An 18,441-nucleotide genomic window follows, 5' to 3' on the forward strand; every position below is an offset into this window, starting at 1 on the left:
CAGAGCGAGAGCACGTCTTCAATGTAGCTGGTAAAGCTCTCGTCAGTGCGTTGAACGCGACCACGCAATCGCTGCTCAGCACGAAGGCGGCGAACGGCGGGACGGCCGAAAACCTCAGTCAAAGTGCTTGCAAAAGCGGACCAGGTGGTAAAACTGGTTTCATGATTTCTGAACCAGAGGTTTGCCACGCCCGTCAAATAAAAGCCTACATTAGTGAGCTTGTCGCGGTCGGACCACTTATTATATGCGCTCACACGGGCGTATTCGGCGAGCCAGTCCTCGACGTCGAGGTCCTCTGCTCCGCTAAAGATAGCAGGATCACGCTGCCGGACGACGCCAGGGCAGACAATGGTCGGGGGTACGGGAGCAGCAGCCTGGGACGGTCCGGGATCATTCATCGCAGGAGCTCTTGGTAGCGTCCGACTGCGGAGTTCCAGGATGTGGAAGAGAAACCCAGCGCCTCCACCAGATGCAATGGGGATGTTTTCCTTGCAACACTCGATCTGGCGTTAGAACGGCAGACTGAAACAAGTCAAAAGGGAGCTATGGCGAAGCGGGCGAGCAAGCGTTGCTTGTCTTCTTCTTCCTTCACCAGCACCATGGCCCAGTCCCTTCAGTACAAAATAAATAAATAAATAAATAAATAAATAAATAAATAAATAAATAAATAAATAAGTATACGATAAGTACGTCGTGATTACACAAAGAAATTCGGCAGTTACACCTGTAAGTGGTTTGATTAGATTTTTGATGGTGATAAGATATATATTTATACTGCAACGCTACGTAGACTATCTCTGGGCGGAGACTCAATAGTTCCAGCATTTGATAATCCAACCATTTCATGCAGTAAGGCACACCCATCGTTAGGCGCGGCTGATTAAAATACTTTATCCGGACCTCTTCCCTCGCCCGAAGGTTAAATATATCAAGTCGATTGTGTTTTTTTTTTTTTTTTTTTTTTCAAGTATGGTTAGGCGGTAATTTGTAACTGCGGGAACTGTCCAGCGCCAGGACTTCTGCGCAATGGAAGCGTGTGTGGCGAATCTCGCGTCGCCCGCTACAGCGCGTGACGAACCGGTGATACGTAGTAAAGAAAGGCATTATTAACGTGGTGACTGTATTAAGACATAAAATTTAGCTTCAGCGGTAGTTTTGTTGGATTTTCCAGTGTGTAGCCGAAAGTGCCCGCTTTCGAAAATGGGGGGGGGGGGGGGGGGGGGGAGGTGGCATGCTCTGCCCCCACCACTTTCGACAGTGGGGGGGTTCTGCGCGCTCTTTTTCGCACATACGCGTACACAAGATTCAAGGATCACGCCAATGCTACATCTCTACCACGCTTGTGCTTGTGGTGCCCTCTCACCTAAGCCTTTCAAATCATTTTGAAGCCTCCGAGATTTAAATCGCAATGTAAGCACCCAAGGAGGCGCCTTGTTTGAGCTGTTAAACGACTAATTTAAAGCGCATTACTGATTAAAAACTATAAGTAAATTTATTTTTGCAAGCAAAATATTTAAATGTCGCTCTTACTTTTTGTTTTCTTGTTCCAAACTGCGGCTGCTACGGTCACTACGGCTTACGCCTCCTATTGTCAGCATTGCAATCATGGCGGCCGAGGGCGAAAAGAAGTTGTCGTTGAAAAAAGATGAAATGAAACGTCAAGCCCAAGAACAGGGCGTTGTAGACGGCTTTAACCAACTGAGGCAAGAGCAACGTGCCCTGACAGCAAAACTTATCGAACTGGAAATGGAACTTAACGAGCACAAGTAAGTTATCGTCCTCGTGCCGCTTGCACACATTTTTCTTTTGGTTTGCCTTTAGATTTGACGTACCGGCACTGTAGCGGTCTCTGGCCAACTCTGAACTTGCGCAAGTCGATCAGTGCTTGGTAGGCTGCGTTCACTATACGGAGACTGAACGCTTGGGAGGACGTACGGTTTATGTAAGGAAAATGTAACTTGATGCGCGTGGGTGGTCCGTGCGACGGGCTGGGCATGGCCGGCTGAACTGTTCTTTAAATCACGTGGCCACTATTTTTTGTTCGCACGTCACGCCCTGAAAAATTAAAGGTAGTTATGCGCTTTGTTTATCATATTGGTTTCCATATGGCTTTAATAGACAGGTTCAAACTGTTTGGATAATTCAGCCTACTACCCATTTCTTTCTTCAATAATGCCTTATTGCGATTGCTTTGTTTATTGAATGTCGAATGGATTCCAGAACATGAAAACTTGTTATAACACACTCGATTAATGAAGCAATACATAAAAATGACACGTCTTGATATTTCCTTATCGAAAAACAAGCCACGAGGACATTGTGGCAAGTTCATAAGCCATCATTTGGAAAAGCACGATGACAGCCTGCATTGTCTACCTAATTATGTCCGCAGAAGCACACATCTACTAGTCATCCCGAAAGTGCAACGCACCGTCAGTATTCCAAAGTGTCCCCATGACAGTATTCAAAAATGAACCCATAGTGGGGTATTCGGTGTTGCTAGCTCGTGCTTCGAAACGCAAAACGCAAGCCATTAGTTTATTCTGCATTTGATTACCGACAAAATTACTGAACTCATTACTGAACTACTCTGACTAAATGCAAGCTGTACATAGAGCACTTTTATGAGTTGTGGTTTTCCTGAAGTTGGTCCGAAACAAATGAAAGGTGTAAATAAATTATATTTATTCTGAAAATAATGCCACATGCACTACTACAACCTTAGTGACAGTCTAATGATCTGCTACAAACTTAACTTGCGGTGCTCTTTAGTGGTAATCTATAGTGTACCTACATTGTTGCACTAAATATACCAGTATACACTAACAGTAAGACAGCTGGTGCAGATGCTCAGAATCCTGTGTGCTTCTGAAACATAAGTTTGTGTTAACAGCTGCAACCAGCAGCAGCCATCTGTAGGCTGGTACAGGTGGTGACTAAGCACCGTGGCGAGTGAATACAAACATGCATGCACAAATAAGAAGACGAAAAATCTGTGACATGCTCGCACTTGCATGCTCCCCACCCGTAGTTTACAGGTGCCTGCTGTTGCTTGCAGCTTTCAACACACGCCTACATTTCAGAAACATGTTGGATTCTGAGCCTCTGTGGTGCCAGCTGTGTTACTGTTACAGTGCACAACGCATATTTAGTGCCATGATGCACCATGGCCCAAGGTCAAAGCAGTACAAGAACATGCTTGAAGCTGAGCCGTTCTTTTGCTTTCTTTCACTATGAGTGAATCTAGTGTCAAAGTGCAAACTATATGTTGCCTATGCTGTCATGATGCCTCCCTGTGTCCTTAGGTTTGTTGGCTGTCTCAAAACCCTCGTGCAATAACTTCCCATACTTCTTCCATATGTTAAGCCCATTGGTGTTTTTATGTCATCTGCTTGTGCATGTGTTTACATTCAGTAGTAGACTATATTCAGTAATACAGCAGAAAGAGGAATTTTGCACCATCATATAGGTGAGTGTTATTTAAAAGTGCTCATCCTTCATAGAAATGCCAGCTTTCAGAAAATTCTGCTTTTCTTCTATGTGGCTTGGCCTAAAAGATTGTTGCAGCCACAAAAACTAAATTTAAGCTTTCTGACATATTGAGCAGCACACAAAACATGAACTGACAGAAACAGTTGCAATCAGCACTATGTATGTCTCTCTTGTTTCATGCACTGCCTGAAGTGGAAGCATTCCAATTTGCCTAGTTTACTATGCTGTTAAACGTTTTCTTGCAGTGAATCTTCATTAGAAGCCCGGTCTCTCTGATACTGGCCCGGTCTCTCCAAGAATGCATCTCCTGTTAATGTTTACTGTTGCATAGAGTAACAAGTAGATGAAGAAACCAGCATCTTGATTGAAACTGACAAAGTCAGCATGGACAATTTCTCCTTTTCTTCAAATTTAGCAGCCCGCTCGCACTGGTCAAATTCTTTGTTACTGTACACCCTAGCACGAGTGTTTTTAATTTTTTTAATGTTCTTCAATATTAATATAGGTAGAACAGCGTTTACATATTGTTATAGCAAAGATGGACGAGGACGACAGAAAACTAGGTGTGGTGATGAAGTTAGGAAATTTGCAGGTGCAAGTTATAATCAGTTAGCGCAAGACAGGGGTAATTGGAGATTGCAGGGAGAGGCTTTCATCCTGCAGTGCACATAAATATAGGCTGCTGCTGATGATGACAGCACAGATGAACCTACAGAGTTGTTCAGTCGCTGTGGCGTTCAGCTGGGGAACACAAGGTCGTAGCTTTCTCAGCTGCGACAGCAGCATTTCAAGGGGGAATATGCAAGAACACTTTTGTATCACATTTGAGTGAATGTTGCAAGAACCTGGTCTAAATTAATGCAGTGTCCTTCACTATGGCATCTCTCACGGCCTATGTGTTGCATTGAGAGACATTAAACCCTGTTATAAGGTATAGGATAAACCTTTGTGACAGATGAAATGCTGGTCACCGATTGTATGTTTCAGGTGTTTTGGCTCTCCAAAAAACATGCTACTCTGAAGCTCCCACTTTCTGACATTGCCATGAGTACTGCAGCACCACAGTGTAACTTCTCTCAGTAATTCTCAGAAACTGTTTGCACAGCTCATCTTGGCTTTGTGTCCACTGTGACGTCGGTATTTTTACTGCTGAGTCATGGTGGAGCCTTCCTTTTGTGATTATGTTAGGCAGTAGGGATTCCTCACCATCATTTCTTTTTTTGGCATGGTGGGATACGAAGCAGCTGTAATGCGCTTTTGCAGGAGGAGCTTCTGAGCCCTTAGCTTGTAACTGACCATATTGGAGTAAATGCTGCACAATGGCTTAGATGTGGTAGGTGTGTTGGCACGAATGCATTTCCTTATTGGTGAGTTGGGTGCATTGGCCTTTGGTAGGCAAAATTAAGTTGCAAAATAGCGCAACAAAATTGAAGTTGAATGACATTGATTTCTTTTGCAGCTTGGTTGCTGAAGCACTTCAAAAAGTTGATGGTGACCGACGCTGTTACCGAATGGTTGGAGGTGTGCTTGTTGAAAGAACAGTCAAGGATATTCTTCCTGCTGTGGAACGAAACAAGGAAAACGTGAGTTTTCGTTGGTGACCTAGAAGAAGTACGCAGATTTTTGAGCATACAAATGCTGCCTATGCTTGCCATGTGTGCGGAGACTTTTGTCGTGCAAATATTGCACTCGGAAACAAAAAATTACTGTTAAGTTAATGCCATTTGTGTTAATTTAAATTTTCACATCTGTCACAGTCTACACTCTTACAAATTTGCATGCACATCAACCATAATCCCACCCCAAATATTTCGGTGGCCAGATATATTGAACCCACATATAACGAATTATTGTGTATAACGAACAGCAGTAAAATCCCCTTGAAAATTTTTGTATCCAATTCTTATTTTGCATATTGCATTACCTAAATTATATGTCGGAACTTTTTCGTGATCCCCCTTCAGATTCGATATATCCAGGTTTGACTGTAGTTCTTGCAGTACAGCTTGCTAAATTCTGTGGCATTCTTAAAACACATTTACCCACTCTAGAGCACTTGCTTAAGCAATTTGCTGCAAAGCTGTAAATAACCTATGCACTTTGAACTTTGCCTACTGCCCACGCATCACCTATAACATACTGCTTATCTGCACCCAATAATAACAAAGTGCATTGTTTATTTCGCTAGTGAAACCTACTATGAATTTTGTAGAAAATGCTACAGTTATAACACACTATATTTAATGTGCCCCCTTTCCCTTTCTTTATATTCACCAAATTTAACTCATTGTACCATAGAGTTCAACATTAACACTCGGACACATAGCAAAAGCTGTCATATAATGCTTTCAAACACTTAATAAACAAATTTTTTTGCATAGCTCATAATTCACTGAGGCTCTTGAAACTTTGCACTGGCATCACCCATAAGATGCTCTGCTAATCCCTTAAAATGTCAACTTTCTGGTATGTTGAGTTTTCAGGACATACTTCCTAGGCCATTCATAAACATCATTTGTAAAGTTCTGTAATACTTCTGTAATACTGCAGTACTTTCTACAAAGATTGTAATTAACCTACACAGCTTAAACTTGGTTTGTTCTTTAAATGGATACTAAAGGCAAATGTTAAGTTAAGCTAGATTGAAAGATTAAGCTTCTGTAATAACAAATTCTTCATTCGTAACGAAAACAGCTTTTGTAAGCAAGAAAATGACAAATAGAAAATTAGTGGCACCACCTGTTATCAACTATGGTACCTCTTATGTGTGGCATCAGCACCTCTGATGCACAGAGAGCGGCCGCTAGTGGCATTGCTTTTCTCAGTGTATGAGGGCCTGGCCAAGGTGGCAACATGTGGCAATTGACTACCCTGCTAGCTCCGGTCGGCCATGGAGGCTCAAGTGACCATAACCGCTAACCTGAACCCAAGCAAAGCCACAGAGAGCTAAATAAAGAAGCTACAAAAGACATATCGGCAAGGAGGGAGGTCACGGGGAGACGAATTCAAGGCTTCCGCTTTGGCGCGAGCGTTTCAAATTGGGGAGCAGCAGCGGGACCTTCGACGGTGATTTCCTCCAGAAGAAATTCATATACTGAAACACAGAAAACAAAGATAGACTTCTAGACGAATACTCTGATGATCTAGCTCGACTTAATGTTTTCCTGTGGTGCCCCTTTAACAAAAGGTAAACAATACTTCAATTAGTTGTTCACTGACGAGACTGGGAAAACGAACTACGCTATTTGCTTATGCTGGAATACAGAGAGCTAAAGAACATTCGGCAGTTTTTGACAAAGCGCATACAGCAGTCATATCCCGGTACAACGAAGTCCACTTCAACGACAGTTTCGCCACAACGAAGATTTTTTCATTCCCCGTTGATCTCCCATAGAACATAATGCATCGAAATTCCCCCAAAACGGAACTACTTCGCGGACATGTTTTCACTTCACCAAAGTTTTTACGGAGCAGACGTGAGCAAAATTAAACTGCAGCTCATCAAAACCCCTAAAACTGTTTTTTCAGGCCTTGACAAACCATCGACCTTGACAGCATAAAAAAGAGAACACAACCTTCAGCTGCTCGGGCCATGATACAATGTAAACAACATCCATGGTAAACAAAACAGAAAGTAGCCATGCCGCGTTGGTGACGGCGATGCAACGTGTTGTTATGGAGGCGTATCCGAGCTCCGAGGAAACGTTTTGGGTCATATTGGTTAAGAAAATAGTGCACATTGTTGCGAATGCCCGAAGTCCGTGCGGCCACGAAAGTTCCATGGGTGGTGTCGTGCCAAGTGCCAAGAGGAGGAGATATCCAGGGAGATTAGAAAACTGTTTTATATACACTGTACATGTTGGTATTTTACAAGGAGGGCTCCATGATATTGGAGCCGTCTGCATGTTCTAGTGTTTACATATCCGAGCGTTCTCCATGGTCGAGCGTCCTCACAACACTCAAGTCCCGCGTTTTATCCCTTTCGTTTCCCTCTTTCACTCAACGAGGAAACGCACTTTAGTTCTTCTTAGCCAATGACCACCTTCGACCGGTTCGCCATATCCCGCACATCATGTACCATCGTTTCCCGCCGGGCTCAGCCTCCAATCTTGCCTGGTCGCCCCCGAACACAGGCAGCGGTTGACACCTTGGGAACCGAACGTTGATGTGGCTCCCACGGGATTGCTAGACGTTGGCCCTTTGCAAGAGTCGCCTCTCCGTAGCGGTCGGTTCGCGGAAGCCACCATTTCCAGGGAGGGCGATGGCTGTTGTCTCGAAAGGGGGGCTCCAGGTTGGCTCGTCACAGTCGGCGCCGGGCCTTGTCATAATTTAGGCGGCGCTGGTAATTCACGAAAACGCACCAAAGGGCGACGTTGCCATTTAGCGACGCATGAGGCCAATGACTCATTGCAGTCTGGGGACTAATTGCTCATCCATCAGTCCCACGTGACACTTTGACACTCCTCAGCCGCGAGAAACGACACGCGTGACGAGCACTTGATAGCCTCATGTCTGTCGATGAGGTCCCCTTTGTCCCGAAGGACCGCCAGACACAACAACGTACAAATAACATACCTGCAATAATTTAATTTTTATAGTATTTATAAATATTCATTTTCTATAAAGTTTAGTGCGAATTTCTTTGGTGTACAACACCAATTACTATAAAAAGTGGTGGTTGCGAGCTTAAATCCCGATAGTGCCAAAAGTGCCAAACCACGCTTCTTCAAATGAAATCAGAGCCTTCCCGTGAAGTACGTGGCTAATACGCGGGCGTAGATGACCCGGGCTATCTTCAGAGTGGGTCCATGCCTTCGACCGGGACATGGGCAGCAGGCAAGGCCGAAAAGTTTGTCTACTTTTAGACAATTGTTCCGCTCACATCATAGAGGATGCTGAGCTGGAAAACGTGCAGTTGAAGTTTTTTCCACCGAACTGCACCTCCATCATTCAACCCTTTGACCAAGGGGTCATCCAGAGCTTCAGGCAGGCCTACCGTGAGCGCTTTATTCAAAGGCTGCTTCAAAGTTATTATTCAAAATGGGACCGGGAAACAAAGGTGGACCTTTTTATGGTGCTCCAAATGATTGCTGCTTCGTGGTGCGCAACGAGAAACGCCATAATCTGCAACTGCGCAGGCAGGTTCACTGCGCAGGCTGCCGCGACTTTGGACTCTGAGAACGAAAATAGTAATAGAGACGGGTCTCTGTCTGATGAAGTTGCAGCTGCGTCGGCAGCCCTGCAGAAAAGTGGAGATGTGCCCGCCGATGTACATCCAAGCCAACTCGTGCGTGGTGGAGCGTGAAGAAATGACAGACCAAGAAATCCTGAAGAGCGTCTGGAAAGACCTTCGTCGGACGAAGATGACACAGCCACGCAACGTGAGCCCGGACTGCCGACTACATCGCAGGCCGTGGACGCATTCAATACAATCAGGTGTTGCATCGGGTTCCAGGACGACTATGAGGCAATGGCTTTGCTGGCAGCGTGCGAGAATTGCATTGTGCCATCGCTTGGCAAGCGGAAACAACCTAAGCTCACCGATTTTGGTAATTAAAGCTTGCTTTTTGCGTCAGCGAGTCACATGTCACCTATGTATTTGATAATATCACAACAAATTTCCGCGACTACGAAATTTTTCGCATGCCCCCGTCAATTTCGTTGTAGTGGGATTCAACTGTAATTGACCTAACCACATGATTTTCAGTGCACATGACCTATAATGGGGTCTCCATTTTCCAGATATAATATTGCTGCCACCTTTGGTTCTCCCAGGGCAGCAAGGAAATTTTGTAAGATTTGATGTGATGCCTCAAAGCAGGTAGAAAAGGCAGCTAAACAAGCCGTGGCACTGCCAATACTGTTAAAGCAGGCGAGGTATATCACGTCACATGATCTGGCGAGATACGATGATCACGCCATTGGCAGCAGAAGAGTAACTAGTCATGCTAGTAACAGCTTGCAGAAGTTAACCAACACGTGGGTACACGTGTGATCCTTAGTGAAATTTTTTTCTTCAAAATTATGCCTCCATAATGTGGGGGTGTGGGCCAAACGTGTGTAACTATAATAGGTTTTCAAAGCACAATGAAAGCATGCACGTTATGTTTTCAAGCACTTGTGGTTGCACGAACGTGTACACTGTAAAAAACCTAACTGGTGATAGCCTTTCACTTCGGTCTACCTTCTTCACATGGACTTTATTTTGGTTCTTTTCGATAGCCTTTCACTTCGGTCTACCTTCTGAACATTGAGTATATTGTGGTTCTTTTTGGCTGTTTGATTGTGCACTGTAGGTGTGAACATTTTTTTGTTTATTTGGCTTTTGTTGGATGTACGCCAAATAACCCTCCTTCACTCCATGTGTAGTACCCATGCCACATAAACACAGAAAGTGACATTAAATGGTCAATGCCTGAAATTTGCTGTAATTAATTATTTCATGTGTTTGTCGCAACTATAATTCAACCAAAAAAACTAACAATCTTCATGATGTAGCTTGCACATGCAGTGTACTTTAAAGGGCCCCTCACCAAGCGGCATAGAAAATTCTGGTTCTACACTGGAAGTTATGTGCCTTCTAGGGAGCATTTACCGCAATAATTTTTATATTGGTTCATTAATAGCCAAGATAGAAATATTTCAGTGCCGCAAACCCATGATTTCAGGAGGCGAGCTTCACCACCAACATAGACACTCTGTCCACTTGCCCTGTCTACCCTCCGCAAGCTAAATGACTTCCCTTTGTTCTCCCATACCGCAGCTCGAGAATCGAGCATGCACACGTCACGAACCCCGCCTTCTTTCTTTATTTTTTGTTCCTAGCTTTTTTGCTGCGCGGCGCACTTCTGCTTACTGGGTTGCATGCGAGCTGTTGCGTTTGTCTTGTTTCGCACAGCGCACAATTTTGCGCGCTATGCATGAGAACACCAGTCTAGCGGTATCAGTCAGTGCTACCCGAGCACTGAAGTAGACAAAAGCGGATCACAGAGCATGATCGCGCGCCGGAACACGGTGGAAAATGGCATACTAGTTTCGTTGTCTGCACATTTGACATTTATGACATAGTATTGAAGCAACGGATTGCACAGATAACAGATGTTGCCTTGAATAAGTCTTGAAGTGTCACATGTCAATATGAGCGACATCACAGCCCTGCCATGTACTACATGTAGGCGCACTCGCGCATATACGGCATATGGCTTGAAATTTCAGCTCTTTCCGTGTCACGTAGCAATGTAATACTTAGCAGACACGATCGTTAGCTTGCGTTGTATGCACTGCGCTTTTCAGCTCAGTATGGCCAGACCTGGGGAGGGATCCTTTAAATATTATTGTTCCTACTGGAGTTTGCTATTCATCGCAATGCTTAACAAAGGGGCTTATAAGCGCTGATGTCGAATTCTGAGCTCGGCAAACATTTCCCAGTAGATGCTGTGTTAGAATGTACTGTATTTTTCAGTGTATAAGTCGCATTTCTTTTTTTTCGGAATTTTTTATCGGTTTGTTTTATACTGGGTGCGACTTACGTACATTTTTTTTTCCCCCGAAAAAACTGTCGCCAAAATCGTATTGAGGGCTATGGCCATGCGAAAAATGCTGGGTTGACTTAATTGCTGCGGGTTCTGTGCACGCTATCGAGGTACCGGGTTCTTATCGGGATCAAGTTCCCAAGCGCCGTGCAAGGACGGAGCAGCAACGCAAGTGGTGGCAGGCTGACCGCGAATCAACCGACCCCGAAGTTGTCGCATCTGCAGATCGCTTTCAAGATATGGCCGCTGCGCAAACTACGTAGTCGATATCAGCATACAAGCCACCCTCCTCCCTCCCACGCTGCCTTCCTGCTTTCCACCCTTGTGCGCGATTCAGCTCATCGCATGCTTTCACTCGCACATAAAGCATACGTCGTATGGAGACGATGTTATCACCCTTGGACTTTGTCCGGAACATCGCGGCGACCACTACTGCAGAAATGCGCTTGGGGTGTCCACATCATTGTTATCGCAATTATGTAGGAATGATACCCATACGCATGTATGTGCGTGACCCGCATTCACGGAGTGAAACGTCACTAATGTTTTAAAATCGCATACCAAACGAGCAGGTGCGTCTTGTACACCGGTGCGACTTATATACTTTTTTTTTTCCCCTGAGAAACTGCTATTTTGAGGGGGGTGTCGCCTGTGCACTGCCAAGTGGCTCACTTGCACCTGTGCTTCGGAGCCAACTATGCCACAAATGTCAGCCTATCTTATTTTTTTTGCATAATATTATGAGGAGGAGCAGGCATATATTGGCGATAAAACTGTGCATTTTCTGACCATTAGCAGTCGTTTTTGAAACTCCGTCCACTGCATTTTGAATCGAAGCAGACTAGACCTAGCATTGTCAGTGGATAGCATACACTGCTGTGAACATCTCAGCCAAGTTTGGCAGTTGTGTGCGGCGCACGAGGGGGAGCACAAAGTCACCTTTCTCTAAAATTCTCTCTTTTCAACACAAGCCTGCTCCTCACTCTTTTCTGGACGCTTTATTTTGTAATATGGCAGATTCCCATAGAAGGCTGCTATTAGCCAGTAGCTGAAATCAATCAAGAAGGGTGTTTGGATCAGTGCACTTCTTCGTACTGTTAGTGTGATATTTATTAATCAAGTTCAATCAACAGGTTCAAGTAAGCAAAAATCTGCTTTTGAATTTCAATAATAATTATGTACATCCGGACGAAGCCGGCTATCATCTGCTCATGCTCGGCCACGGCCGCCCACGTAGGAATTAAACTTTGGCCACCCTGCTTATAGGTATTGTATAGGTGTTGTAGCGGTCAGGTCTCACTAATTTCAGCTAGTTTTGAATACTCAACTAGCCTCGAACCACGCGAAACGTAAGGTCAAACCACATGCACGCTTGCCAGCGCATGCTCGCTCCTGGTTAGACGCCTTGCCAAGCTTCGCTTCGTATTGAGCTATTGATAGCGCTTCAAAATGCACAAGTTGGATGTAGCTACTATCTGCCTGACGAGCATATGAACGCGAGCATGCACTCAAGCCCTGTCATGTCTGAAGAAAGCGCTGCACATCCGCGTTAGTTTTTAGCTGCGGTCTCCTACGTAGTGCAGATACCGCGGGGTGCCGCGACCAGTCCACTGGCTGAGCCCACTAAGACTCGCTGAGCACAACTGCGTTTGGTGTGTCGTAGTCGCCAAAATTGGAAGTTGTGGAGTCTACGTGAACATCCAAAATCAAATTTGAACTGCGTGCCGGGGTGACATTCAGTAGGCAGAGTGTTGTGGGCATGCCCCGCTTTGCCGTAGCCCTCACAGTGTTAGGCATTGAAAAAGGAGTACAAGCACTGTGAAGGATGTGTTTGATTGACAGTAACTCCGCTTTTGCTGAATTCATTGAAATAATTTTTGCAGCAATGTATTTCTGAAATACCCGTTTTTTAACTTCAAATGCATATCTCCACTTTGATAAAAAGTTGTTCAGGGTCCCTTTAAGGTTTCAGCTTCTTTTTTGCTTCATTAAAGCAGTGCATTAACCACTAAAATTGTCATTGGAAACCACACTGTTGGGACCACCTGTAATCTCACAGGGGAACAGTGCGCAAAACAGTCGTCACAAGCTTGCTATGCCAGCAGCAGTATTCGATTACTGAGGAGTGCACATGCTTATTGCATATATTTTTTTGCAAAAGATTAGTGCAGAATGCCAGTTGGCAGCTCCCTTACTGGCTAGCTAGGCAGAAGGCTCGCATGACCCCAATTTTATTGCCTTTTCACCCTGACCTCCACTGCTGCACAAGAGAGGTAGGGATACAACGAAAATCTGAGTGGCGATTACTGTGTGGCGGCACACACAATCGAGAAAATATTTTCAGGAGTTGAAAAGCATAAGAGCTTCCCAAAACACCACAAATCTTCCAGTTCGAAAACTAGCTCAATTTCTCTTTAAATCATTGACCATTCAGTGTCATTTTTCATGCCCCCATGTGTGACACAAGTACTATAGATATTGCACCATGCCATGTTTAAGCCACATTCTATAGTTTTTAGCTCTTGAGTAACCCACAAATGTTGTCTTCTATCTGGCAATAAAACAATTTTATGTAATGTATGTATTTAGGTGCATACAATACCAGATGTTCCCCCTCCCCCTTTTTTTTTATATGCACCATTTAAAAAAGATTGCCTGTAGCAGAAGGTAGCAAAATTCTGTCCTTAAGCTGGATTGATCATAGACACACGTGTTACATGCACAATAAACCTAAATGAATGATTGACTAACAACAAAATTGCAGTAATGTTTTAACTTAGTTTTTTTTTTATGGCACGCATTGCAATTTACAAATTGTAGCTGGTGAGTTTGCGAGCCATATCAACTTGGAATGGATTACTGAGGGTGGCACCGGTTTTTGGTATATGCGCTGTCAAACGTACGGCAACAGTGCACTGTTGTTCCATTTGCTGTTTTAACGCAATTTTATGCATTGAAGCCCAAAAATAAGTAATGCCAATGTACTCATATTTTGTCGCACACTTTGGTAATGAATGTGGCAAAACTGGTGTTATTATATTCTGAGTAGGTATGCCCTGTGAAATCACAGGCTAGAGTGAGTAAATTGCAATATGTGCATAATTTAAAAACTTGTGGAATTTTCCTAATTAATTGAGTATGCATTTCAGTTTCTTATAAAATCAATGTCTACCTCTTCGAGTAATCCAGCTCACCGGCTAGAATTGTGCTATCTGTCACAGGTGATCATTACATTCTGTATAATTAAAAAAAAAAGAAAAACTGGTATTATATTGCTGCTACCTGACAATACGGCAGCGCTATTATTTTGTGCACCCTTGTACTAGGTTAGTCCTTTCTGTATTCTGTAGTGAGGTAGAACACTGAATGCACCTGAATGCTGTCCTTTTGTTTTTCAGATTTCGAAATCAGTGGAGTTGTTAAATGAGAAGATTGTACAGAAAGGCCAAGAGGTGAACGAGTACCGTGAAAAGCACAACATCCAAATTAGGGTCTCTTCCAATGCAGCCTCCAAGTCTCAGCCTACTGCAGGGAGCAGTGGTGGGGGCGAGAAGCCAGCATCACAGCCTACAACAGGAGTGTTAGTCTGACAGAGTCAGCTGTTTGTTTGTTTTTCTTTTACCTTTTTAGTTATCATTTTACTGCAGCTTCATGCTTCCACTTTTACTACCATAGCTGCTTCACATGAATGAAATGTGGTGTGTAATTTTACGGATGAGGCTTAAGCCTCAGTAAGATGTTGCATGCCAAGATATTTGAGTTTTTTTGTCCCTTGGTGTTCCTTTATTTTTTTTTTTGGTAAATAAAATATTTATATGAATGGAGTTGTTCGTATGTCCTGAGTTGCTGCAACGGAGATCTTTCATAGCACTAGCTTTCATTGTCACTCCAGACACACAAGCAAATCTTTTTGTACTAAGTTTCAATTCGAGATGTTTTCTTCGCTTGCTGCATTAAAATACGAAATTTAATGTGTCTTATGGTGTATGTTAATGTGAACATGGTATGAATTGTGTGTTTATTCACTGATTAAGTAGCGTCTTGATTACCTTGGAGACATCACCATGGGAATGTAACACATTTGATGCAGCAGGGCTATAACACTACAATGGTATAATGGATCCATAAGACTGTAGAGGTTGCATGCACTTGTACCATTATGCGGAGGCTCATGACACTCATAAGCAGTCCATTTCACCAACTGTGAGATGCTTTATGTTGACAAAGGAAATTCCACGTTTCCTTTTTGTCGTTTTCTTCTGTGGCTGAGCGTGGTTGCAGGACATGTTCATCACTGAGATGAGAGGAATTGAATTCAATTCTGGGGTTTTTTGTGCCAAAACCATGATTTGATTGAGGCACATTGTAGTGGGGGACGCCAGATTAATTTTGACCACCAGAGGATCTTTAATTGTGCTCCCAATGCACGGACATGGCTGTTTTTGCATTTTGCCTGCATCGAAATGTGGCCACCGCAGCCGGGATTTGATCCGCGACCTTGTACTTAACTGCGCAACGCCAAAGCCGCTAAGCCACCGTGGCGGGTTTTAGGTGCAAGTACAGATTCTGCCTTGTGTCATATCAACCTGCACTGGCTATCTATTGCCTGTTCATGTGGCTTATATCTGCAACATTTCTCAACTTGTTTTTTATTTTCTTTGTTATGCAATGTGTTTTTTTTTCTTTAGTTAGCAGAATTTTTGAAAATTGCATGTAGCACAATTCTTTTGTTGAGCTGGATTACTGAAAGAGGTGGACATTAACAATGACAAAAGAAATGCACGATTAACTAATTAAAATTTAACTAATTCACGAATTGCAGCTGATGAGATGGCAAGGCATATCCACTCGGAACGAATTCTAAGGATACCAGCTTTCAGATATGCATTCTTAAAAGTGTGACTAAATGCATTGTTGTTTCTGTAACTTGTACTGATGACGATAATGTTTATTGGCATCTCTTTAAAATGGGGCGAGGACAAATGGTCTTCCAGCCTGCTTGATTTAATCAGGTTTTACTACATGTATCGCTATCTAGCCTTTTACCAATCGGATCTTAAAGGGCAACTCCGGCGATTTTTCGACCATGTCGAGCTAATAAAATATTTAGGTTCCCGAGACCCTCCTGTGCCGAACCTGATAGGAGAACTGTTCCGCAAATTCGAAAATAATTTTAAATATGCAAAAAAGCGCGAAAACGAAACCGAAACCTGAGCAAGCAACCGAGCGAACCTCAGCGTGTGACGTCATGAATGTATCCCCGGCTGGGAAGGCGCGCAACGCATGCTGGTTTCGCCCGCGGGGTGAACGAAACCGGTGAAGAGCAGACGCTCAGCTTATTCGTGACCGCGCCGGACCTTCGGGGACCTTCGGGTGACATTGCATGTAAGCTGCACCACCTATTCGGATCTGTCAAACTGTGACAGTTATGATTCAGAAGAATTCAACAGCCAGGAATCGCCGTCCTCCACCACTAGAGCCAGCACCCATGCGCAACATATCGCGCTGCGACATGAAGACCAAGGGTAGCCCTAACCACTGATATACGTGCTGCTTGCTATTGTAGGTGTTTTACCCCTCTCAGGGAACCGCTTCGCATGCTCACTGTAAGATTTGGAGCACGACTTTCCGCATTTGTATCCCACAAGAACGCCGCTGACAGTCCAAAGCACCGACCGGTGCATTTGTTTACATCGGCAGGTACAGCGACCACTCGTACGTCGTTCGCTTGAGATAACCGCTCATTGGTGACATCAATTAATGTCAGAACATATCAAAACACATAGATTTTGTGCATGTAAGCACCGTTACATCACTCTGGGTCGCGCTGATACGTGCGACCACACACCTTCGGAAACAGCGAGCGGGAGACCGTAGTATCGTTGTGCAGCCTGCTTATGATTATTCGTATTCTCTTCATGCACACAATTAGTGTTCCGTAAAGTAGACATAGATTGGGACATTGCGTGTATGATCGTTCATTTAGAGAATGTATAGTTTTCTCGCGGAAACGCCGATGTCATGAAGTATGACATCGTTGGCAGCTGAACGAGACGGGTTGTTTACGCATGCTGTATCGAAGGGGCCTCCGCTTGCTGCCCATTTGGGATACGAGGCACCTCGTAAGCTAAATAATGAGTCCGCATAACAATAGGTAATAATACACCCATGGATTTGCGTAGTGACATTTCATTTAGGGAAGCGCCGGCGAGTGCGACTGGCCGCATTCGAGAACGGCAACGTATATGGATGTTGATTGCGCATCGTGTTGTCGCTTCTAGCTTTTTGCGTGTGCATTGTACGAAATGAGGAACGGTTTATTTCAAAGCCGTATGGTCAAAACTGAACTACAGAAGCAGCTTTCCTCATCCTAATTAGCTTCATATCAGTGGGTCTGGTCCGCCAGCAGCAGACGCACAAACTCGGCCACTGTGATAGGCTTAACCTCGGCTGAACGCGATCGGCATCGGCTCAAACTGTGTTTGCGGATGGCGAGGGCTGAAGTTTCGTGCAGCCAACAACGCAACACCGCTTGCCACCCCGCATCACTTGCCCGTCCACAGGGAATGCAACTTCTCGCGACAGCAACACCTCACGCCAAGCGCTAGCTCACGATCGTCGACTCCTGCACGCTCTCGTCGCTGTCGTCTGCATGATCCCGGCATGCTCTGCGTGGGCCATTCCTGACGTCATACACAATGTGGCCTATAACTGAGGAGGGGGTAAGGTAGGGTGCTCGAGGCAATAAATTAAATTCATTTGTAAAAAATATGTGCAACTCTCAAGCCTGCTTTCTTTAGGACATGACAGGTATTCAGAGGAACAGACCCAGCGAATTTCATCGACATCCGTTGACATCGAAAAATCGCCGGAGTTGCCCTTTATTGTTAACTTTTGTATTTAAACCTATTATACTGTACCATTGCTTACACTTACAATGAGTGGTTCTATTAATCTCTTCGCTGCTTTTCTTCCACCGATGCTCTTATCCTTCCATATATGAACCCTAATGCTTCTGGAAGGTGGACACTCTTAATGGGTCTTGCTGGGTCCATATCATGGCATACTATTACAATGTGCCAAGCCATATCTGTTTTTTTTTTTTTGCAGCACTCCCATGTCTCAACCTGTGGTGCATATTTTCTCCGGTTTGTCTGCAGGCAGCCAGCTTGGGCCTCAAATAGCAGCACCTCTTTGCGTTATCATACAGATTTTTCCCACCAGTTTCTTGCCATTGTAAATCTCCATAGCTTTTCTTGTTTCCATCCTTTGCATCCAATTTACCTTCTTTATCTTTATTTTTGACTACTGGTTCTCTCTTTACAATTTCAATTACCCTGTACTTGGTTGCCAACTTTGTTGACTTCTTCCTCTGTGTCCATGCTTTTATTGCTATAGCAATTATATGGACACTTCA

The 18,441-nt window shown here is 44.2% G+C and overlaps 2 protein-coding genes across 2 annotated transcripts in view; both read left to right on the forward strand.

Annotated features, from left to right (window-relative positions):
• Nucleotides 1–18,441, forward strand: part of LOC119456450 (galactosylceramide sulfotransferase) — a 364,759-nt gene that overhangs the window by 78,758 nt on the left and 267,560 nt on the right. The window lies entirely within an intron of this gene.
• LOC119456449 (prefoldin subunit 2) lies at nucleotides 1,573–14,848 on the forward strand. The gene is made up of 3 exons (XM_037718235.2): nucleotides 1,573–1,766; nucleotides 4,952–5,075; nucleotides 14,423–14,848. Exons 1-3 carry the CDS (start codon nucleotides 1,606–1,608, stop codon nucleotides 14,612–14,614), a joined length of 477 nt encoding a protein of 158 aa, XP_037574163.1. The 5' UTR covers nucleotides 1,573–1,605; the 3' UTR covers nucleotides 14,615–14,848.

The sequence above is a fragment of the Dermacentor silvarum genome, chromosome 6 (assembly GCF_013339745.2).
Source record: "Dermacentor silvarum isolate Dsil-2018 chromosome 6, BIME_Dsil_1.4, whole genome shotgun sequence".
NCBI classification, from domain to species: Eukaryota; Metazoa; Arthropoda; class Arachnida; order Ixodida; family Ixodidae; genus Dermacentor; species Dermacentor silvarum.

What these genes read in the sequence shown, in the direction of transcription:
- LOC119456449 (XM_037718235.2), top strand. Translation starts at nt 1,606, where the DNA reads ATGGCGGCCGAGGGCGAAAAGAAGTTGTCGTTGAAAAAAGATGAAATG. An exon ending in ATGGAACTTAACGAGCACAA is followed by an intron (nt 1,767 to 4,951) that starts GTAAGTTATCGT and finishes TTTCTTTTGCAG; the next exon opens with CTTGGTTGCTGAAGCACTTC. An exon ending in TGGAACGAAACAAGGAAAAC is followed by an intron (nt 5,076 to 14,422) that starts GTGAGTTTTCGT and finishes TTTGTTTTTCAG; the next exon opens with ATTTCGAAATCAGTGGAGTT.